Source organism: Amphibalanus amphitrite, unplaced genomic scaffold (genome assembly GCF_019059575.1).
Source record: "Amphibalanus amphitrite isolate SeventyFive unplaced genomic scaffold, NRLGWU_Aamphi_draft 000720F_arrow, whole genome shotgun sequence".
NCBI lineage: Eukaryota > Metazoa > Arthropoda > Thecostraca > Balanomorpha > Balanidae > Amphibalanus > Amphibalanus amphitrite.
Window position 1 is genome coordinate 64,262 of NW_024882214.1, and position 19,749 is coordinate 84,010.

At 49.6% G+C, this 19,749-nt stretch overlaps 1 protein-coding gene across 2 annotated transcripts; it reads right to left on the reverse strand.

Moving 5' to 3' along the window:
- Positions 1–250: 250 nt before the first annotated feature.
- On the reverse strand, positions 251–18,814 carry LOC122365181 (rho GTPase-activating protein 1-like). 2 transcript variants are annotated; one of them, XM_043336172.1, is made up of 9 exons: positions 18,560–18,814; positions 8,421–8,555; positions 7,537–7,843; positions 6,077–6,295; positions 5,330–5,428; positions 4,455–4,614; positions 2,963–3,188; positions 2,537–2,643; positions 251–2,345 (listed from the first exon to the last, which is right to left on the reverse strand). In XM_043336172.1, exons 1-9 carry the CDS (start codon positions 18,618–18,620, stop codon positions 2,175–2,177), a joined length of 1,485 nt encoding a protein of 494 aa, XP_043192107.1. In that variant the 5' UTR covers positions 18,621–18,814; the 3' UTR covers positions 251–2,174. The 2 variants fall into 2 exon arrangements, with proteins under 2 accessions (XP_043192107.1, XP_043192108.1); XM_043336173.1 differs by lacking the exon at positions 18,560–18,814 and adding an exon at positions 9,480–9,709.
- Between the last annotated feature and the right edge of the window lie 935 nt (positions 18,815–19,749).

Here is a 19,749-nt window from a genome sequence, read left to right on the forward strand (position 1 = left end):
ACGGAAATGAAGAGCACGCAAAGCAACTACTGTTTAACGCTCTATTCACTAGGAAGTGAACGAAGCCGAACGCAGGATTACTGGAATGAGTAACTAGCGACTGAAGTCATTTCATCGACTTCATCAACCATTGACCTAGTGACACTCGAATTCCTGACACTTTCACCAAATATGGGACGTGTGCACTGTGCAGCTCGCCTTAGACACCCATCCCTGACTTTAATCTCGCACCGCTACCAACACCAGACAGTAAGACATTTGGTAACATGTATTATTAGCACACGGTGGATGAGCGGCCGTCGACCCGTGCCCGCGATCGGACGGCCAGCCGCCCAATGACGTCACACTATCGCCAAATGACGTCACAAGACCACATATTCTGACGTCACGCCGGCTGCCGAGCGAAATAAACAACGTGCACATACGAAACCGTCTGCGGCAAAAGCGGGCATCTGCGTCCATATGGCACTGGAAAGACGACTCAAAAACGTTACCTAGTGGTTCACTAGTGCTTTGTTTTCCATAACAAGTGCAGACAAACTGCATAGCTTCAAGCCGCCCGGCACACGGTCAAGCGAAAACAACATACAAAGTCACGCATACATAGGGAAAAGGCGATACCGGCAAAGACCCGGAACAAATGCACATCTCTAAAATGCATCGGCTGGGTGGGAACACACCATGACATGGTCACAGAACGAGAGGTCGCTCCAGCCCGCAAAAGGGCCCGAACTCAATTCCCAACCGCACCGGAGCAGCAAACCGGGTGCATTCAGAACTCCCCACAGACCTAGCCCTCTAACCCAGCGGCACAGACGTCCCACTTACAAACGATTGGACTGTCTATAATGCCAACAGGTGGGTTAACTCGTGTGTGCGAAACCACGCGCGACTCAAGAACGTCTCATCAGAGAACCCTAGCCTAGCTCGTCGGCAATTAGCGACGAACATACTGCATCCCTTCGGTGTACCCTCGGTGCTAGTAACTCCGAACACAACTGCCGCAGTCACCCAGCACACCCGACCGCAATATCACATGGAAGATAGAGCCGGGCCTGACCGGACTAGCCCGGAGGTATGGGGTCGAATAAGGGGTCCGGTCTAGGGTCCCACAGGGTCCCGGCTCCCGCAGTGACAGGTTTGCAAAGGTCCCCGGGGACAATAATGTTGCGTGGAGGGTCTAAAAAAAAAATCCCAGTGAGATGAGAGGGAAGGGAAAGGTTTATGTGTGCATAGAAGTTCAATTCATTAGAAGAGCTTGTGGTCCCACACCATACATACCCCTGAAATCATTCCGCACCCACATCAGCCTAGACTTTAACCGTGTTCCGACCCAAAAACACTCGCACGTACACGGTTGGATAGATTCGAACTCCCTAGTGGTCCGGGTCCACACTTACACCGTTTTGGGCCGGATACTGGCAGACAGACGCCGACTAAAGGAGGTTCACGAGGAATGTCCTGTGCCCGCCGACGGGGACTACGTTCCTCCCTAGCTCTCCCTATGGAAACGCCCCCACAAGACCCCTGTCCTCGCTAGGGTATCGTCCTCCTTTCGCGCAACGCCAGACATTTGTGGTCGACTAGCTCACAAGCCTCTAAACATTACTACGAGACGAGTCAACCAACGTCTCTCACACTTAGCTACTTGTATATACTAAGTCATCGGCATGATTGGAATAGGTGTATAACGCGGCACCTACTATAAGCCGGCCGCCCGCGCCGGTCGCTCGGCCGCGTCTCAAGCTAGTGCGTGTGCTGATGTGTGTTTGGAGCAGTGGACTAGTTGAACTTGGAGCTTTAGACGCACCGTGCGGTCGCCGTAGACCCAGCACGCCAGTGTAGATGATAACGCGGTATATTCACATCGACCCGCGGCGCGTAGACACCTCTTCGCCGCGCGGTGCTCCTGCATAGAGGCCGGCCACCACCGCACGCTACCCCTGATGGGAGTCTCTTCCAGCCGCCTAACCGGTGGTCATGGGTCGTGGTGCCACGGAATCCCCTCAGAGAGCTAGTGACAGCGAGCGTAGGGGAACGACCGCGCATAGTCTGCTCTTTGGTCAGATGACAAGACAGGTGTGTGGTGTGGAAGGCGGACCGGCCGCTCGTCCACTCGCCCACCTGCCAGCGAGCTTCTGGTGTGGCCGCTCCGGCCCCCGCTCGAGGACGCGCTACAAGATGAACAGCTGATGGTGGTTCTGCAGAAGATAGTCGGTGAACGTGTTGATGGGCCCGATGGCAGAGAGCGACATCTGCCGGTTCTGGTGCCAGATCAGGTTCGGTCCGAATACGACCGCTAGGTTGGCAGAGGTCATCTTGTTGAGGTCACTTCGGTCCATCACCTGTGGGGACGGCGGGGTGAGGTGACGGAACTGGACAACTCGGTCGGTGCTCGGCTTAGTAATGCGTGACATCAACAGAAAAGTGAGAACTGAGCCATAGTTAGCAGTGCCATAATTAGCTTCAACATCAGACTTTACACCAAAACTTGTGTTGCGCGGATGATAAAAGATCACCGACACTCGCGGCCTACCTTCGCCAGGAAGTGGATGATGAACTTGAGGACGGTGTAGTTGTCTTCCGGAAGCTTCTCCAGCACCAGAGACTTGACGAGGGTGCCCCGCTCAGATTTGGGCATCGCTGCAAACGGACAGCTATATCATCAACACTGGCACAATATGCCAATAAAACGATACAAAGTTCGCGCCAAGTGCGGATCAATGGGTGACAGCGTTGAATGCCATTTATCGGCAGTAATATTGAATGATCACAAAGACATAAAAAGACAGATTGTATCAAATTGGTCCGATTTAATTGCTATTCGGTTTAAAGTAAGGCGGCAATGGACGTCTTCTTCGAAAACTAAACTGCGAACAGTAGACCCAAGTTAACTAACCCTACCTATACCAATATACCATCCAATGCATATATCCCGCTGTCCAACCCTCTCCTTACATACCTTGCACCTGGACGATTTCGTCGTACAGGTCGAAGGTCATGAGCGGCTCCTCGAGCTCCCTGAGGAAGGACTTGATGAGCACGGCGGCCAGGTGCGGCTCGGTGAGCTGCACCGTCTCGCCGTGGTTGAACTGCGATTGCAGCTGGTGCACCAGGCGCACATTGGCCGAGCGTCGGAACAGGCCCTCCGTCTCCAGAGCGTCCGGGTGGCTCAGGAACTCGACACACTGCAATACAGGGATGTAGACGGTAAGGTGAGGCACTTCGGGCGTCTGGGTGGCTCAGGAACTCCACACACTGCAATACAGGGATGTAGACGGTCAGGTGAGGTACTCCGGGCGTCCGGGTGGCTCAGGAACTCCACACACTGCAGTACAGAAGGGGGAGACTAGATAGGTAAGGTGTAGCCGATGGCTGGAACAGAGCGCCAGGAAGCTCAGAAACTTAGCACACTGTCGTATACAAAGGTGGACGGTCATGCTAGGCCTAGTATTTTGTAAGTGAGTGTTCGAGTGGCGAAAAATTGTCAGTGCAATGCAGAAAGCAAGGTAGAACACTTGCCGATAGGGTCTTTGCCGATGTTAAAACTCAGAATCTGTTACCCGTTTTTACTTCCTTCCAGCGTGAACTAGTGTAACCCAGAACAATTACTACGAGAGGCAGCTTCACTACCATCTGCATGATTAACTACAAGTTGAGCGCTTGCCAGACATCGCCTGCACCCAGGAAGTGCAATCGAGTTCGCTCCAGAGTACGTCTGCCGCTCAAGGCGAGCTTGTACAACAGTTTTGAACACTGCCAGGGCACATGGACCCAGATTGCCACTGTCTGACAGGTTGGCACATGATCGGAAGAGACTGAGTCTGTTGGCCTGACCTTTATCAACTTTGACCATCACCACGAACCAAATAACCCTGTATGGTGCAATGCAATTTTGTGAAGGTCAACGGACGCTGAGCTGGACATCAGACGAATTTAACACAAATGGAGTGGCTACTGGACTTTGTGTAGGGTGCACGGTGTTCAATGCCCAGTACTACCAAAGTATCGGGAAATAGGAATCAGCAATCCCCATCCAGTCTGTCAGCACTCAGTACTCTATGTTTGTTTTTGTCTTACAAGAATATTGTAATCTGATGTTCAGACTAATATTCAACGACTGTTGCGAAAGCTAGACACATGTCTACTTGATGTCGATCCTAGGGTCCTAGTCTGAATGAGTCTCAAGTCTCACAGCCCGCGTTCTCAATGATCGTCCAATATTTCCGATAGCATCTATCACACACTGCACCTATCATTCAGTATCGGTCAGTTCACAAGTGTTTGTGTCCAGCGTCTGCCTGTAACTTCCATCGGCTTTGTGGGTGCGTGTTTTCGTGCTCCTTGATGTCCGGGAAGTGTGAGTGTGCGTGCAAGTGCGAGTGCGCGCACCACACGACTGTATGCGTGTGCACTGTGCATGTCCACGCACTCTCCCCGCGCCCGTTTCTGACCTGTCTCAGCACGGGCGGCACCGGGTCGCCGCCATTATTGTCCTTGATGAACTGCAGACTGACGCCAAACTGCTGCGTCTCCAGTGGGGCATGGAACTGCGCCGAGGCGGTCGGGGTCGCCACAGGCCGCGACGGCTTGGTCATCAGAGTCCGGTCGTGTCTGGGAAAGCAAGGGACGTTAAAGGATGCGTGATGAAGCATTGCCGGTCGGAGAGAACACAATGTAAAAAATGCAAGCACCGGTGTAGTGAATACATCATGTAAAATGTATTCTGATAAAGTAAGAGCAGCTTGATCATAAGCAAGCGAAACTATCTTAAATATGTTGACCTGGTGCTTACAGCCCATTCGTATTCCAGAAAACCCTAAATCAGGGACGGGAGAAAGCCCCTGCTGATGGGATACATACTAACACAAAATTTGCCTTTGTGGTGAATGGTATGAATTATCGTATCAATTAAAACAAACTTCATTTATTTTTATACCGCTGTGCTAATTACTAGAAACTGCAGCCCAAAACGACCTCCCATGACACCACCTCCCAGACAGAAGAATCCCGAAGTGGTCGTCTCTGAGGCGTGGTTCCACTGTTCCGCCACATACGATAAGTATCGGTCGGTGAGGGACCCGCGCTATCAGACTGAGGGATGTTTGGTCCAGGGATTAGCGGAGCTCCACAGTCAGTGACCGATAACACAGGTGTGTCACGGCAGACGTGAGGGAGTCTGAGAGCCCGAGTGCGCAGTAATGTGTGGCAGAAATGTAGAGTAGGAAGCAGAAACGGTCACTTGCGACAATATGGACAGTGGATACAAACACGATGTCTATATTCGATGTTACAAGTCTGTTTCTGAAGCAAAATATCCGCAACTTACTCTAGCACGGGTTCCGGTATAGTGATTTGGTCCATCGGGAGGTATTCCTTCAGCTCGTGGAGATAATTCACGTACATTATCTTCTTCCCGAACTTCACGCTGTAATATAACATAGCAGTCAGAAGACGGATGTACTACGAAATACATGCGAAATGTTCAACACAAATCATGACGATGTACCATTATAAATCAACCAGGACAGAGCGATTTAACGAGTGGGCGAAAATAGATCGCATCGATTTGCTCCAGACTGCGCGGAAGGCGCTGTCACGGCCTATGGAGGTTCCAAAAAGTTAGATTATTGGAAGCTGGTCGAAATGAAGGTAACTTATTTATGTCACTTACTTTCATTCAACTTTCAATGCAAGGAAATGATCCGGCAATAATTCGGGTCATAGTCGACCATTTTCAGGAGCCGGTTTTCAGGGTAACCTCTAAAGAAACTGAAATAATTCAGTTGGAATAGCGGCTCCCACCGTTATTGGCTCCTTGAGGCAAAATATCACCCTTTAAGTCTGTCTGCAAAGCCGTGAACGAGCACGAAGGTCGTGACAATTAGATCCTACGACCTTCATTAATTCTGGCCCAGAGAACCATGCATTAAAGCATAAATTTGGCATGGAATCTGAAACCGATACGACACAAACCGTCAACCCTCCAAAGCTACGGTTATCTCTCTAACCACCCCAACCTCAGATCCATTCATTTCCCGCGCTGCCTCTGCGCGCCCACGAGTCTCAGTCTCACCTGATGGCTGGCCGGAACACATTGTACACCACTCGGATGAAGTTGGTCGGGTGCACCAGATACAACGCCTTCAGGTTCTTCTTGTACTTCCTGTCGAACGCGCGGTACGCCTGCCATAGCCAGCTCAGCGGCGGCTTGTTCTTGCTGTTCAACCCGTAGTGGAAGTACACCAGACTGTAGTCTTGCTCGACGTACTGATTCAGTGTGAACATCAAGTAACTGGAAAGACAGCATCAGCGTTAAACTTCGAACAAATTGAAGCAGCAGTGTGGACAGATGGATTCCACAGAGATCAACATACATTCTATAGCCATTGTGGCAACGCTGAAGATATAAGTAAATTCAATTAGACTGTTATGATGGTAGAAAATGACCTTATGCTCATGATACAATGAAATGATATTAAAATAAGTCCAAAAATATTATGATATATTTCGACTTGCGTCGTCTTCAGAATGTACATTTTCAGAATTGTCGACGAGCAAATTCAAATCCTTTCAAAATAGCGTGCAACATTTTTGTGAGATCTCTGGCTAACAAATTACAGTCAGACCTATAATAAATTCTAACAGCGTACAATACAATGAATACAATATCACTGAATAATAATTGGATAAATATTGTCAAATGCTTGACAATATTTATCCAATTATTATTTAGTGATATTGTATTCATTGTATTGTACGCTGTTAAAATTTATTATAGGTATGACCTGACTGTAATTTGTTAGCCAGAGATCTCACAAAAATGTTGCACGCTATTTTGAAAGGATTTGAATTTGCTCGTCGACAATTCTGAAAATGTACATTCTGAAGACGACGCAAGTCGAAATATATCATAATATTTTTGGACTTATTTTAATATCATTTCATTGTATCATGAACATAAGGTCATTTTCTACCATCATAATATTCATAATTATGCTCAAACTAGCCATAGCTCACCTCCAATCAATTAGACTGGCATGATGGCCAAATCAATTCATGGCGTCTGAACAGCGCTGCCATTTTCTCGAACTAATGTATTGCGCAATAGGGCGCGAGCTGGCGGTCCGACAAATCCCATGGCTGCGGACCATCGCCAGTGGCGGAGTATCGACCGGTGCAGCTGCCCAATTTTCGGCCCCATCAGACACACCGGAGCCGACCCAGCCAATCGAACTCGGCGGGCTCCACCCAGACAGAGACTGACCGGCAGACGGTGCCGTTCGATCGGGGGCCGCTCAAGACACATCGATTGGGGCAGGGTGGAGTCGCATAAAAACAATGCCGGTACACAGGGTGGTTATAAAAAAGCGCTTCCAACCGCTTCCAACAGATCTCCGAACAATGATCCAAAGCAGTTCTCAGCACTAATCCACAATTCAAATAAGATTTACGTGGCAACTCTCATTCCTTTCTATTCACCATCCTTTCACCCCTCTTTCCCCTTTCTCTCTCTACCGTCCCCCAGTCTCTCACCTCAGCAGCTTGGCGTGGTTGAGTTCCTTGTTGCTGGGTAGTCGGCAGGCAGACACCACAATCACCTTCCTCCCATAACTGTCATCGCCCACCACGTCTACAATTCCATGCTGCGCCACATCTCTGAAATCCGCCGCTGTGGAGAGGCGCGCCTTCCGCTCGAGGTCGTCGCCGAGCTCGAGGCCGAGGGAGAGCGGTCCGAGCGCCTCCTCGAAGTTTTCCTCGATGGTGCCGTCCATGGTGCCGATGGCGCCGTCGGACATGGTGCCGTCCAGCGCCAGGTCCAGCTCGGCCTCCAGCTCCGGGTCTGGTGGAGGACGGAGGACAGTTAGAAAGGCGAGAGATTACCAGCTAAGGGGCTCTCAAGTGGTCACGGGAACGTCACAGGGGCCCCAAGTCTGACGAGGAATAGAAGAAGAAATTTATTCCAGCTGCGAGCCTGTCGGGAGAACATGGACAGTTATGGGCGCATAAAGCTCTATCAGAAACAGATCAGTTTCGGATATCCGATATACCCAAAGGAGAGAAGAGCGTCAATGGGACGAATATATTCAGCTCTAAGGCTGACGCAGATAATTTGGACAATTGAAGGGAAGAGAACTCTTCCATAGGACAGAACTGGACCATGGGACGTCTCACATGAGCCCTTGACTCAGTCCCATCTCCAACTCTGGGTCAGCCCGCAATTTCAAATTGCGATTCTGGAAATTAAACCTACTAAAACACGAACATGACACAAACCGTTTCATAAATGCCAGCCAGAAATGTGAATTGGAATCTAATTCTGATATCAATCCACTTTAAATGCATAAGCTCGGCCAGGCAGCACAGCATGCATGAAAACGAGTGTGGCTGGCGATTTCCGAAGCGGACGCGACTCTGACCTGTGCCTGCGTTGGTCGCGCACGCCACCTCTGTGTCATCGAACTCCAGCTGTGGCTCGTAGTCGTGATAGTCGGACAGAGACGGGTACGGGTCGTCCCCGGCGCCGGGCAGAGACGGCGGTCCCACGCCGCAGCCTGGGGACAAAGGGCAAATCGTCAATTTGGGAGGGACGACAGATTGGGATTGAAGTGGATGGGGGAATGATGATTGGATTTGAAGAAGATTCCTGTTAGATAGAAAGGCAAAAGTGATTGCTTCCACCGCCAGTTCACCGAAACAGCGGAGATGGGAAGATATGGCTGTAAAAACAAGATGACAAAAAAGTGTCAAAATATTGAGGAGCTAAATGAGATTTAGACATAAATCTTATCAATCTCATTTAGCGGCTCAATATTTGACACTTTTTGTCCATATGACGCATATTGGCCCAGACTTCCAACATCGGATACATAATAGCAACCGTGTTCCCCCAAGCACGACATGACGAAAGAACACAAAGACGTCATTTGAGTCATTCGAAGCAAACAAAGAAACTGGAGAGCCGTATGTGGCACGTGGTGCGTATCGAACGTTTGTCGCGCCTTTGTCTAAATTGTGTTGAAAAATTCACCCGCATGCAGCATCAAAACAGACAATGACAGGGGTTTGCCCAAAAGGGGAAAACAGCGATCCATTGGATAACGATATTCAAGTGTCGTTTCTCCCTCATTTTTTGTGACACCGCCGTCCGCCACATTAAGGCCAGAGCAGGCCAGGACAACACGCACCCATAACTCCTCGTTACCGTCCATCGCGCACCGCGCGATGAGCCCACGTACAGTCCATCTGGGACACCGGCTCGGTCGCAGTCACACCATTACCGTAAACCGTAACACAAACGAAAACCAGCGGCGTCTGGCTGAAAACAGGCCAACAGACAGCAAGCCCGGCACGCCCAGTGGTCAATACCGGACACTCTCTGCAGTCCACTGCCTCTGTCTTCGTTCTGTCTCTGACTGAGTCTGCAGAGTAGTGAGAAGGAACCGGGCGTTATATGCAATGTATCAGACATGACCTACCGGCGGATGTCGGCTCCTGAACGCGCAGCATGGTTGCAGTCTGCACCAGTCGCGACAACCGGGGTCCTTATCACCACCGGTTCTCTGTAGTCTGACTCTCCACACACCACGGCACCACTTCTCAGCACCAACACGGGCACCAACCCCGGCACCACTTCAAAGCCAACAGCGACACGGTTCGAGCGGCAGCGGAGGCGGCGGCTCCAGCCCCGGCGGCGGTCTCCCACCGACTGCCGCCGGTCTGCCAGCCACTGGGGCAGCCGGTCAGCCGCCCAGTCGACGGCCCGACGGTGGTTGGTCGGTCGCACCGCGCCGAGCCGGCGGCGACGACGCGCTCGACGGCCATGACGAGGAGCGCGCGACGGAGGGGGTGGAGAGAATGAGACGGTCGTATAACAACGAATTTGGTGGAAACAAAGTCAGGGTCGGTGATGAGGGGGTGAGAAATGGGAAAAGGTCAGCGTCAGCACCGGCTCATCAGGTCAGGGTTGGATCCGGCTCGTCTGCCGCTGGAAATCGGGCCGCAATCAGGGCAGCAATCGGAGCAGGGAGACCGCGGGCGGCCGGCAGCGTGGCGCCTCACTCGGGAGTCTGCTGGAAACCAGCACCGACTAGCCGTGACCGTTACGGCCACGGACGGTGAGTGTGGCCCGGTCCATGTTCGCTGGTGAGCGGCCCAAACTTCACACAGCCATAGTTCACACAATGTATGAATGAATGGTGGCTCACCGCAGGCCGGAACACCCAGTCACTTAGCGCAATCAGCGCTAACCGTTGCTTCATTTTAGCATGACGCGGCAACCAGAACCGGAGTGTGCAAATGAAAACTATGCAATGCGCAAACTGCGCAGCGAGGATGTTTTCCACGCCAAAATTGCATCATAATGAGAAAATGAGCCCGAATTCGACCTTTCACGATATTGCGTACACACGCAATATCGATATTGCTTACACAATACACACGCAATATCCAAGAACAGGTAGAAGAGCCAGACCCCAGAACCGTTGGTAACTAACGGTTTGTTTTATCAACGCATAGCCTTTCCGTCATGGTCATAAGCCATAAAGTTACTGTTGCTTCTATCAACACCTAGCCCTCCAGCCATGGTCATAAGCCATCAGTTAGCCGTGCTAACGTGCTAAAAGGAAGTGACGGCCAGACCACCCATATTACAAATAAACGGAGCAGTGCGGGATCGAAATACAGTCCTATCACCGGAACTGACGGACTTCCTCGCGCTTCATGGTCGCTTCACATACGGCGAAATGCACTGAGCTGTCCATAAACAGTGAGCAATGGCCAACACGAATGTGTTACAGCGTCGACTGCTGGCGTGCTGTGATTACCATAAACCGAGATTCTAACCACGAAATCTATCACAACCCACAAACAAAGCTGAACCAAACCCCAGACGACGGCAATTTCAGCTCCGCTATTCCGGGACATTTGTATTCAGTTTGTTACACTGGTGACATGGTCGACGAATGGTCTGCTTCTCTGCAAACTGCTCAGATCGATCAAACTTCGCCCCAGGCTTGTAAACCCGCCGCCGAGGCCCGGGGCAGCGTCTTGAGACGGCCGGTCCCGGTTAGGACCCACTGGGGCGGCGGGCAGCCCCGGGCAGGGTGACCGGAGCGCCAGACTGCCCCGGGCAGCAGGCAGCCCCGGGGGCGCTCTGTCGAGTCAGCGCGGATGTCCAGTCAGCTACCGCGCGACGGTGAGTCACTGCCACGGGAAGCAGATATACGGAACATGACGCAGTGGAGGAGGGAGGGGATTGCCGCAGCCGCACACAGGAGGCCCACCGCAGCTCGGGGTTCAGTTTCAGGTCCTTGTTTGTTGGATGGCGAAACGGGAAGGCGAAGTGTTCGAACTGATTAGGTACCCGCGAATGAAGGACACCGTTCTGTCGTGTTACCACTGGCCTGTTGCAGCTCGAAACGACTAGCCACTGGCCAGTAGTGAACAATGCAGAAAAGCGTCCATCTATAACGCCCCATGGATAACTACTTCGTAAAGAAAATCATCTTATCATATCCTTAAAATTTGTTATAAATATTTCATGTCTGCCCACGAACACCACAACTCGCTGGCGAACTGCCGTCTCGCCGCGCCCTTCAATATTTTAGTACCACCCCGTGCAAATCCGTACCACCCTCCACCGACCGAGCACCCTCCGCCGACCCATACCCTCCGCCGCCCCAGCACCGCCTCGCCGCACCCTCGGGCGTCCGAGCGGATCGTTCCGCGCCGTGCACCGGCACCGTCGGGCCGTTGGTCGCGCCCCGCGGCCGTCTCCCGGTCCTTCCACGGTCCTGCGGCTCCATGGTGGTCCGATAGCATCCCAGCGTGACCGAATGACTCGCCGCCGCGCCCCAAACAACAGGGAGACATATCGGGGTCAGCCGGGTGACAAGTGGAAAGAGAGAGGAGAAAGATGACATGTCTGGCCGAGTAAGAATCGCTAGTAGGTATAATATTTCGTAATTTCATTGCAGCATGTTCTATTTGGCTGAAAAGGCCATGTGAACAATGCCACATAACGGTAAGCTAGCAACAGGGCGAAAAATAACGGGTCCCTGGAGCATGAAGTTCGGTTTACTGACGGAACAGTTGTCCAAATGAACAGCTCTTTAAATTTCCTTGTCGTGGGCGAGGTCTCACAAAAATCCATATACTGGCCAGGTGCGACGGGGCACAGCGGGCAGGGAGTCACGCTTTGGGCCGCCTGAGAAAGGATGCCGTGACCCGGGTCTGGTTTCAGCTGGGAGACGTCGCACCTATAAGAAAACTAATCTTGGTCGCACCAGCGCGCCCTCTGTTCTCGTCTAGAAGCAATTTAGTATATTCGTAAGGATTTTTTACAGGTAACACTCGCAAAAGATGACTATGACTTAGACGCAGAAGAGAAGAGAACACGGACATGCAATCTCTCCGGTGTCGATGACTAACAGCCACCCAAAGTAGATAAAGGTGTATAATACCAGAAAAAGACGTTACCGTAAACTGGGGTGGCTTTGAACTTCCGGGTGACTTTGAACGCCGTTCACTTCTTAGAGGGAATCACAAATATCTTTAAAATGTGAATTATAAATGCAGCCATGTTTTTTTACAGATAAGAATGCACATTTTTGAAAATGTACATGACATATTGGAAGATATGTACCTTAGTACATAGGTGTAAAAAATCAAAAACTAAATCAATGTTTTTAGCTTTTTGAGATATACCTGTAAACTTCCATATGGCATGGACTAGTCATTATGGTCATGGAACGGAATGACATATTTTTGCCATCCTCGATGGTTGGCCTATATTGCCCCATCATAATTTTTTAGCTTGCTTGAGCATGGCCAATGCTGTGAAGGGATTTGTAAAAGCATGACATTTTTGGAACTTCGCTGGGGTGACTTTGAACGTGTTCAATGTAGCCCCGGTGACATGCATGCCTGACTTGTTGTTCAAAGGACTTGTTGTTCAAAGTAACCCTACCAAAATACACTGCATACATTTTGCGCTACAAACTTGTGCCATATCTCGGCTCCAGTCACCTGGACAGGACAGGACCTGGACAGGAGGGGCAAGCTCCACTTCAAGAGTGAGGAGCTCTCACCATACAAACTGATGCTGGGGTAAACTCATGACTGACGTGTTCTGACACTAGCAGGTGTACCTAGTGTTAAGTGTTAGTATTAAGGTGTTAAGTCGGGTGTCAAGTGTTAACTGTGTCCAATGATACTCTGTACTCAGGTGTTCTCAGGTGTATTTCATGCACAGACCTAGTCGAGTGCATGCATTACACTTGAGTTGAGTTGAATCAAGTGATTTCATATCCTGTGAGTGTTGCTCCACAGTGCCTATGCAAGTGTTAAGGTGAGTAAGTAAGGTGTGTGCCATGAAAGATGCTTCTTTTTACTCACTGTCTGTGTGCTAATTTCTGTGAATATGGTGTTTAATTCATCAGCAGAGGCTGTTACAAGAAATTGTGTTTTTTGCTTGATGAGCTCGCCTTGTTTTGACTACTACTCCCAAAAGGACTTTTGCAGGCATAAATTGTTTTTGGCCTCTTTTTTAAAAAGCATCAGGGCGTTCAAAGGCACCCCAACCGGCACGAGGAATTGCACACCTAATGAGATAAATGATGAAAAACACAGACTGTTCAAAGTCACCCTATTGCATGGTGACTTTGAACACCAGACATTTTTTTGAAAAATAGGGGAATGGCTATACCTAATTTTTTGTTGACACCATGGATGGATAAGGCCAGACTCAGCCCACAAAATAGTCCATGTTTCGCATTTCTATCTACAGTAGTTTTCAAGATATTCACCGATAAGTCTCAAAACTGTCCAAAGTCGCCCCGTTTTACGGTACATAACATAATTGGATTAAAAGGGTTATGTGGGGGATGGTGGATGCCACCACCTGCTGATCTTAGGGCGTGTCCCCGTACCTTCAAGCCGTTCACGGAAACACCACCATCCATCGGCGTGCAGATAACACCGCTGACTCGTGACAGATTGGCCATGAATTTCGGAATCGGAGCCCGCCATCGCCGCGGCCCTGACAGCAGCACATTGCTTACTGATGCAATCCGCCACGATGGATTACTTTTCGGGCTCAGTTTCAGCTCCAGAGCCGCCGCCAGCGCGGCGTGCTGTAATTCGACAGACACGACAGAAAGAAGGCCCATTTAGAACAAATATTTCCGTCACAGGGCCGCGGAAAGTTAGAGACAAATGACAAAGTTGGTTTTATGAGTCATTTGTTGAGCGTCCGCCTGCTAGCCTTGCGTGCGAGGATACAAGACAAAAAGCCGAGTTTCAGCAAACGCATCATCATCTGACCCGTGACAGCCCGACCACCTGGTCTGTTTACCTAGTACAGTCGTGTACAGGTTGATGGTCCCCTACTCTTTATCCACCGGGTTCCTATGGCTCAGCATTGGCAGCAGCCGCCTGGTACCGGTAGGCTGTGCCGCATGACCCGAGAGTGAAGCGGCACAGCCTACCCACACTGTATGACACCGGCTCGGGTCGCCTGGTAGAGCGATTTGACCGGACGCTGCGTTACACCGGCTGGGGGGAGGGGGGGTAAAGGTCAGGCCTGTCTATTTAGCTCGGCTCGGTGGATGAGGCGGGCTGGAGTGTGGTGTGGGACGAGGGTGATGTGGGGAGGGGGTGAGCGGACCTGGGGCTGGGTGTGTGTGGTCACTTGTCGCATAGAACCGATCGTAATCCACCCTCCAAAAATTCGCTTTAGAGATATTCACAAAACCCAGGGGGGTTCAAACACCCATATATCCCAAATGGGGTGCGGAAGGACAGGTAAGGGTCCATACGGTCTCCTCATGAATTGCAGCAAAGAAAGAAAACAGACCTGTCACCAAATAATCTTTCTGAAAAGTGGACTAATCGCATAGCCTCGGACACAGAAATAAACATCAAGCACGCGAGGCGTCTCGAACCGGGCCTCTCACTACCGGTCAGTTTGACAGTCTAGCACTCCTATGCTGAGCTACACCGGATAGTGGCCACGGCCGGGGCAAAGTCTGCTCTGGCCGGGCGGGCGGCGGGGCCGGGAGATCGGCAGCAAAGTCAATGAATGTTTTTTGTGGTTTCGGGTGCCGGTCGCTCTAGCTTGGTGGAATGATGATGGATCATTTGGCAAAACTTTCAACGTGGAGTCCCGGTTCGAGCCTCATCGGGACTCCGGCTACTTTTCCGAGTTAGGATCTGGTTTGACTTTAGTGGTTGCGAGCCATTTATACGGTTTTATATCTACATGTCGATTGTCGATTGATTGATTGATTCATTCCTTCGTTCATTTATTACATGTCGACATTTAGCATAGGACGAATTGACATCCAGGATCAACCCGATCAATCTACCATTTTCATAAGCGTATTGCCCAAATATCATGCATATATGTGGCACAAGACCTATGGTTGCCTCGATACCTCGGTACCGTGCCAAATCACGTTTTGCACAAAGCACAAGTAAATTATATTCGCTGGGTCTTCCGTGCATTGTGCTTAGCAAAAACAGGAATGCAATTGTTAAGCGACGCAAAATGTGCAATGCAGCAAGTGACCACACAACCCGCCCAGCCCCCATGGTCCACCAACACGCCCCACACCACTCCCCAGCCCACGCCAACCACCGAGACGAGCCCCTCCCCCGCGCTGGTCTGACGCGACAGCTGGTCTACAAAGCGCTCCACCCGGCGACCCGAGCCGATGTCAAACGGCGTGGGCAGACTGTGCCGCTTCACTCTCGGGTCATGCGGCACAGCCTACCGATACCAGGCGGCTGCTGCCAATGCTGAGCCATAGGAACCCGGTGGATAAAGAGTAGGGGACCATCAACCTGTACACGACTGTACCTACCAATTTCTTTTTTTTTTAGCCCGCCTGCACGACCGGTAGAAAACGGGAATATGACTTTTAAAAATACAATTGACTATCAACAAAGCCATGTGGACTACGACTTCAGAATATGAAGTAGTCTAAATTTCGACGATCCCGACTCCGGCCAGAAATGTCGACTCCGATGTAACAAACCGAAGGAGGCAAGTCCAAACCATCACAGTCAATATACTAACAACCAGATATCCTTGTGCATTCATCGCCTTCTAATGTCACTTAAAAATGTATAATGGAAATGCTTCTGTAGTTTTTCTACATATCTAACCGTTGCCCGTACAAGGAGGGGGGGGGGGGTTCGAACGGACCCTCCTCGGTTTTCGCGGCGACGAAAATTCCAGCACCCTCGCGTCAATCAATTTTACACCTACCCTGAAAATAGCATGACCCTGACCCAAATGACCTTTGACCTGTGGCCTACTTTTCCAGACCATGTTTGGCCGAAATCGCGATTCGGCGTATGTCGGCTCGCACTAGCCGCGCGTTTGCAGTCTTTTTGTGGTTTCAAGCGTTCAAACATGTGATATGATGTTGCTCCCATGCATTAGGGTGGGTGTCAAGGTCACCTGAAGGTCAGGTCAGGTCACTGACCTTTGATGACCTTGGTTCACTTTCCGAGTTTCTAAGCTAGTTTTTGGAACTGATTTCGAATTTAGCAACCGTTTCAACGTTTACGAAGCACGTACCTAGTTTTAGTGCTTTCGTAATATGTTACGAAGCTGCCAGTGGTGGTTGACACCTACTATGAATACCCGGCCGGACCCCTACTGGTTGACCTGACCTGACCCGACCTGGCCTAAATGCATATAGACATCATATGTGATCAAACTAGCATGAAATTCGTGATCAGCACCCCCAAACCCCCCCCCCCCATTACAACCTCATTTTACGAAGTTCTGACAGGTCCCGATTTTCTCGACTTTTGGGTCATTGACCTGATCTGGAAGGTCAACCAATAACCTAGGACCTTAAAACTGGGTATTATCAGCTTCCTCTCGTCAGTCGTCAGGGGCAGCACGCTCGATTTTTCCGCGAAGCTCTAGCTCAATCAGGGGCCGAACGGCAACGGGGGTCCACCGCCCCCCCCCCCCCCCCGTGCGTTCGCGGCTGGCAAAACATCAAGGTGATCAATACCGGGCGAGGATCAAGTTCAAACGTCTGAATGAGTAGTTTCTAGCTGGAGTGTTAAGCAGCCATGACTTGTTGCACTGCACCTCAGAACCACCACCCGACTATGTCAGAATTGATGCCAAGGTTGATATTAGCACCAAGGCTGCAGAGTCAATGGATTTTCGGTGACTCCGACTCCGACTCCGGCTTTCAAAAATCAATTTCGACTCCGACTTCGGGCAGAGCTGTCGACTCCGACCGACTCCAACTCCGACGCCGACTCCACTGAACTGGCAGGGATGCGGATTTGATTAATTTTCGGTGACTTAGACTCCGCATCCGGTTTCTGTTTCCAAAATCGACTCTGACTCCGGTCAGAACCATCGACTCCGACGGCGACCGATTACAACTCTGCAGCCCTGATTAGCGTATATGAATAGCTCATAACTGACCCACAGTATGTGAAGGTCCTACAAGGTCATCTTAGGTCAACATCAAGCATGGCAATAAATAAATAACTATTGTCAGACAGCATATCCTAACATGGTAATGGTAAGCATGATATCCACCTTCTTTAAATAGGTATATGTGAAACAAAGAGGCATTTGCTTAGGTACTTCACTCACTCCTACACTGGGGTCAGTTCAACAGGGCAATGGAAAACCCAATATGCAGCTGAAAGGGAGGCAAAGCTTTCCTGCTGATACTCCCAGGTCTCCCTTCACTGCATGCTGCCAGGTGCTGACAGAGGATGTTGCCATATGCAACTATCTGGTCATTCATGCGACATTCAATAGCTCTCCCATAGCATTAATGCACTTGCAGTTAGAACAGAGAATCAGTGATTTTGTGGTCGACTGCAGAGCATGCCATGTAGGCATGTAACATGTACGTGCACCGAGAAGATTTACCTATGAGATTTTTTCTTTCACAGTGAGCTGACACAGGCGTGTCATCTTTAGCTGCATACATATAATGTCATATCATGGCAGAACAGTCCATGTTTTTATATGTTCCCCTTTTCCCTCTTACACGGCCAAAACATGAGGGTATTTTGGCTCATATCTGCAGACTGCAACTGCCGTCATTTCACTTATTTTGCCTGATCTTCAACATTGAAACGATGCTGTGAAGTAGGTCACAGATGTTACTTGAAGGGATCAGCACACTGGGGTTTTCAGGGTGCACCACTTAAAGAAAACCATGTGGGTCAGACCATCAGGTCAGGCTACAGCCCAGTGTCCTTAGACCAAAGAGTAGGTAGGTACCTACTCTGCAGCCAGCAACCAGTGGTGATCCCAAATTGAAATCTGGAGCAGCATATGTGAGGTAAGGAGTCCTTACTCCTTATCCTGGAGTCCAAGTCAAACGGGAAACGTGTAAAAAATGAAATTAATGACCGCTTGATTAGGCATAATATTGATATAGAAAACAAAATATGAAGGCCATTATCATCATCTCTAACCTAAATATCAGCAGTAGCTTAAGCATCCAACAAACATCGAGTTTCGTTATCTTACATTGGAATGGAATTAAATTGTACATACCAGTAGCAGCCTGTGATGGGCCCCTGCCTTTTGCCTTATTGATATGATGTGGCGACTCCATTTTATCTCAGTCTTGAGTGTTTCAGTACAATCTTATCTCAATCTGATTCATCTACAATCAGCACTCCAAATGATTGCTACAAACATGCCAAAAGTCCCTTATCTTATGACAACGGCACACTCCAATCCCTCCAGCCGATATCGTCTCCGTCGCGTCGTCGTATGTTCACAACACTGAACTCTATAGGTTTACAACTAAAATTTATCGATCAAGGTTGTAAGATATACCAGAAGCATTTCATTTAGCCCACCCTACAAATGTGGCGAAGTGACGTCATGAAAACTACAGCTGATCTTGGACTGATCCAGACTGATCTACAACACAGGCCTTGCCTCAGCATATTATTGTAAAAAAAAAAGATCAGTAAAAAAGGAAACCTGGGTTTTGAACTGGAATAGCAGTTCCGTAGCTTGGGCTGAGACGAGCATAAATCAGGAGCTTTTACAGCCCAACGATTACCCTAGGCAAAGATATTCTATTTCTCGTCCCGAAAAAGGTGTCTTGCGTTGAGGATGTGTGCCTTGCATATATTTCCATCCAGTATGAAAAGAGCATGGGTCCCGAAAATTCTTCAGAAACTAGAGAAATTATCTACGAGAACTCTAGAGAAATTCTCGTACTGATCAATTAGGACATTCAGGGGAACATTATCAGATCGAGCAGATCGCCCAAATGCCGGTGGCTGTGATAATTTCTCTGTTTCTGAAGAATTTTCGGGACCCATGCTCTTTTCATACTGGATCGCGTGTGCCTTACAGAAACTGAAAAGTTCTTCCTATATCAAAATATAGAAAAAAAAAATCTTTTGTTATAAAAAGGTTTTATTTTCTTTGCTGATTATTTTGAACATAAAAAATAATAAATCGTTGCAAAAAAATAATTTCGTGAAAGTGAACTATTTCCTTTAAAAAGTGAACTATTTCCTTTAACTTGACTCTAAAACTGGGTGAAGAGTTGTACCTACTTGGTACATAAATTTCATTTTCGCTCCTATGTGAAGCAACCGAACTACTTGTGTGCAATTCGGCGTGCGTACCTGCCACCTGGCCAATGCCGACGCCGTGCAGTCTCTCTTGAAAGTACTGGCCTGCGGGGAAAGGATGAACCGGTAAACCAACGGCTGAAACCA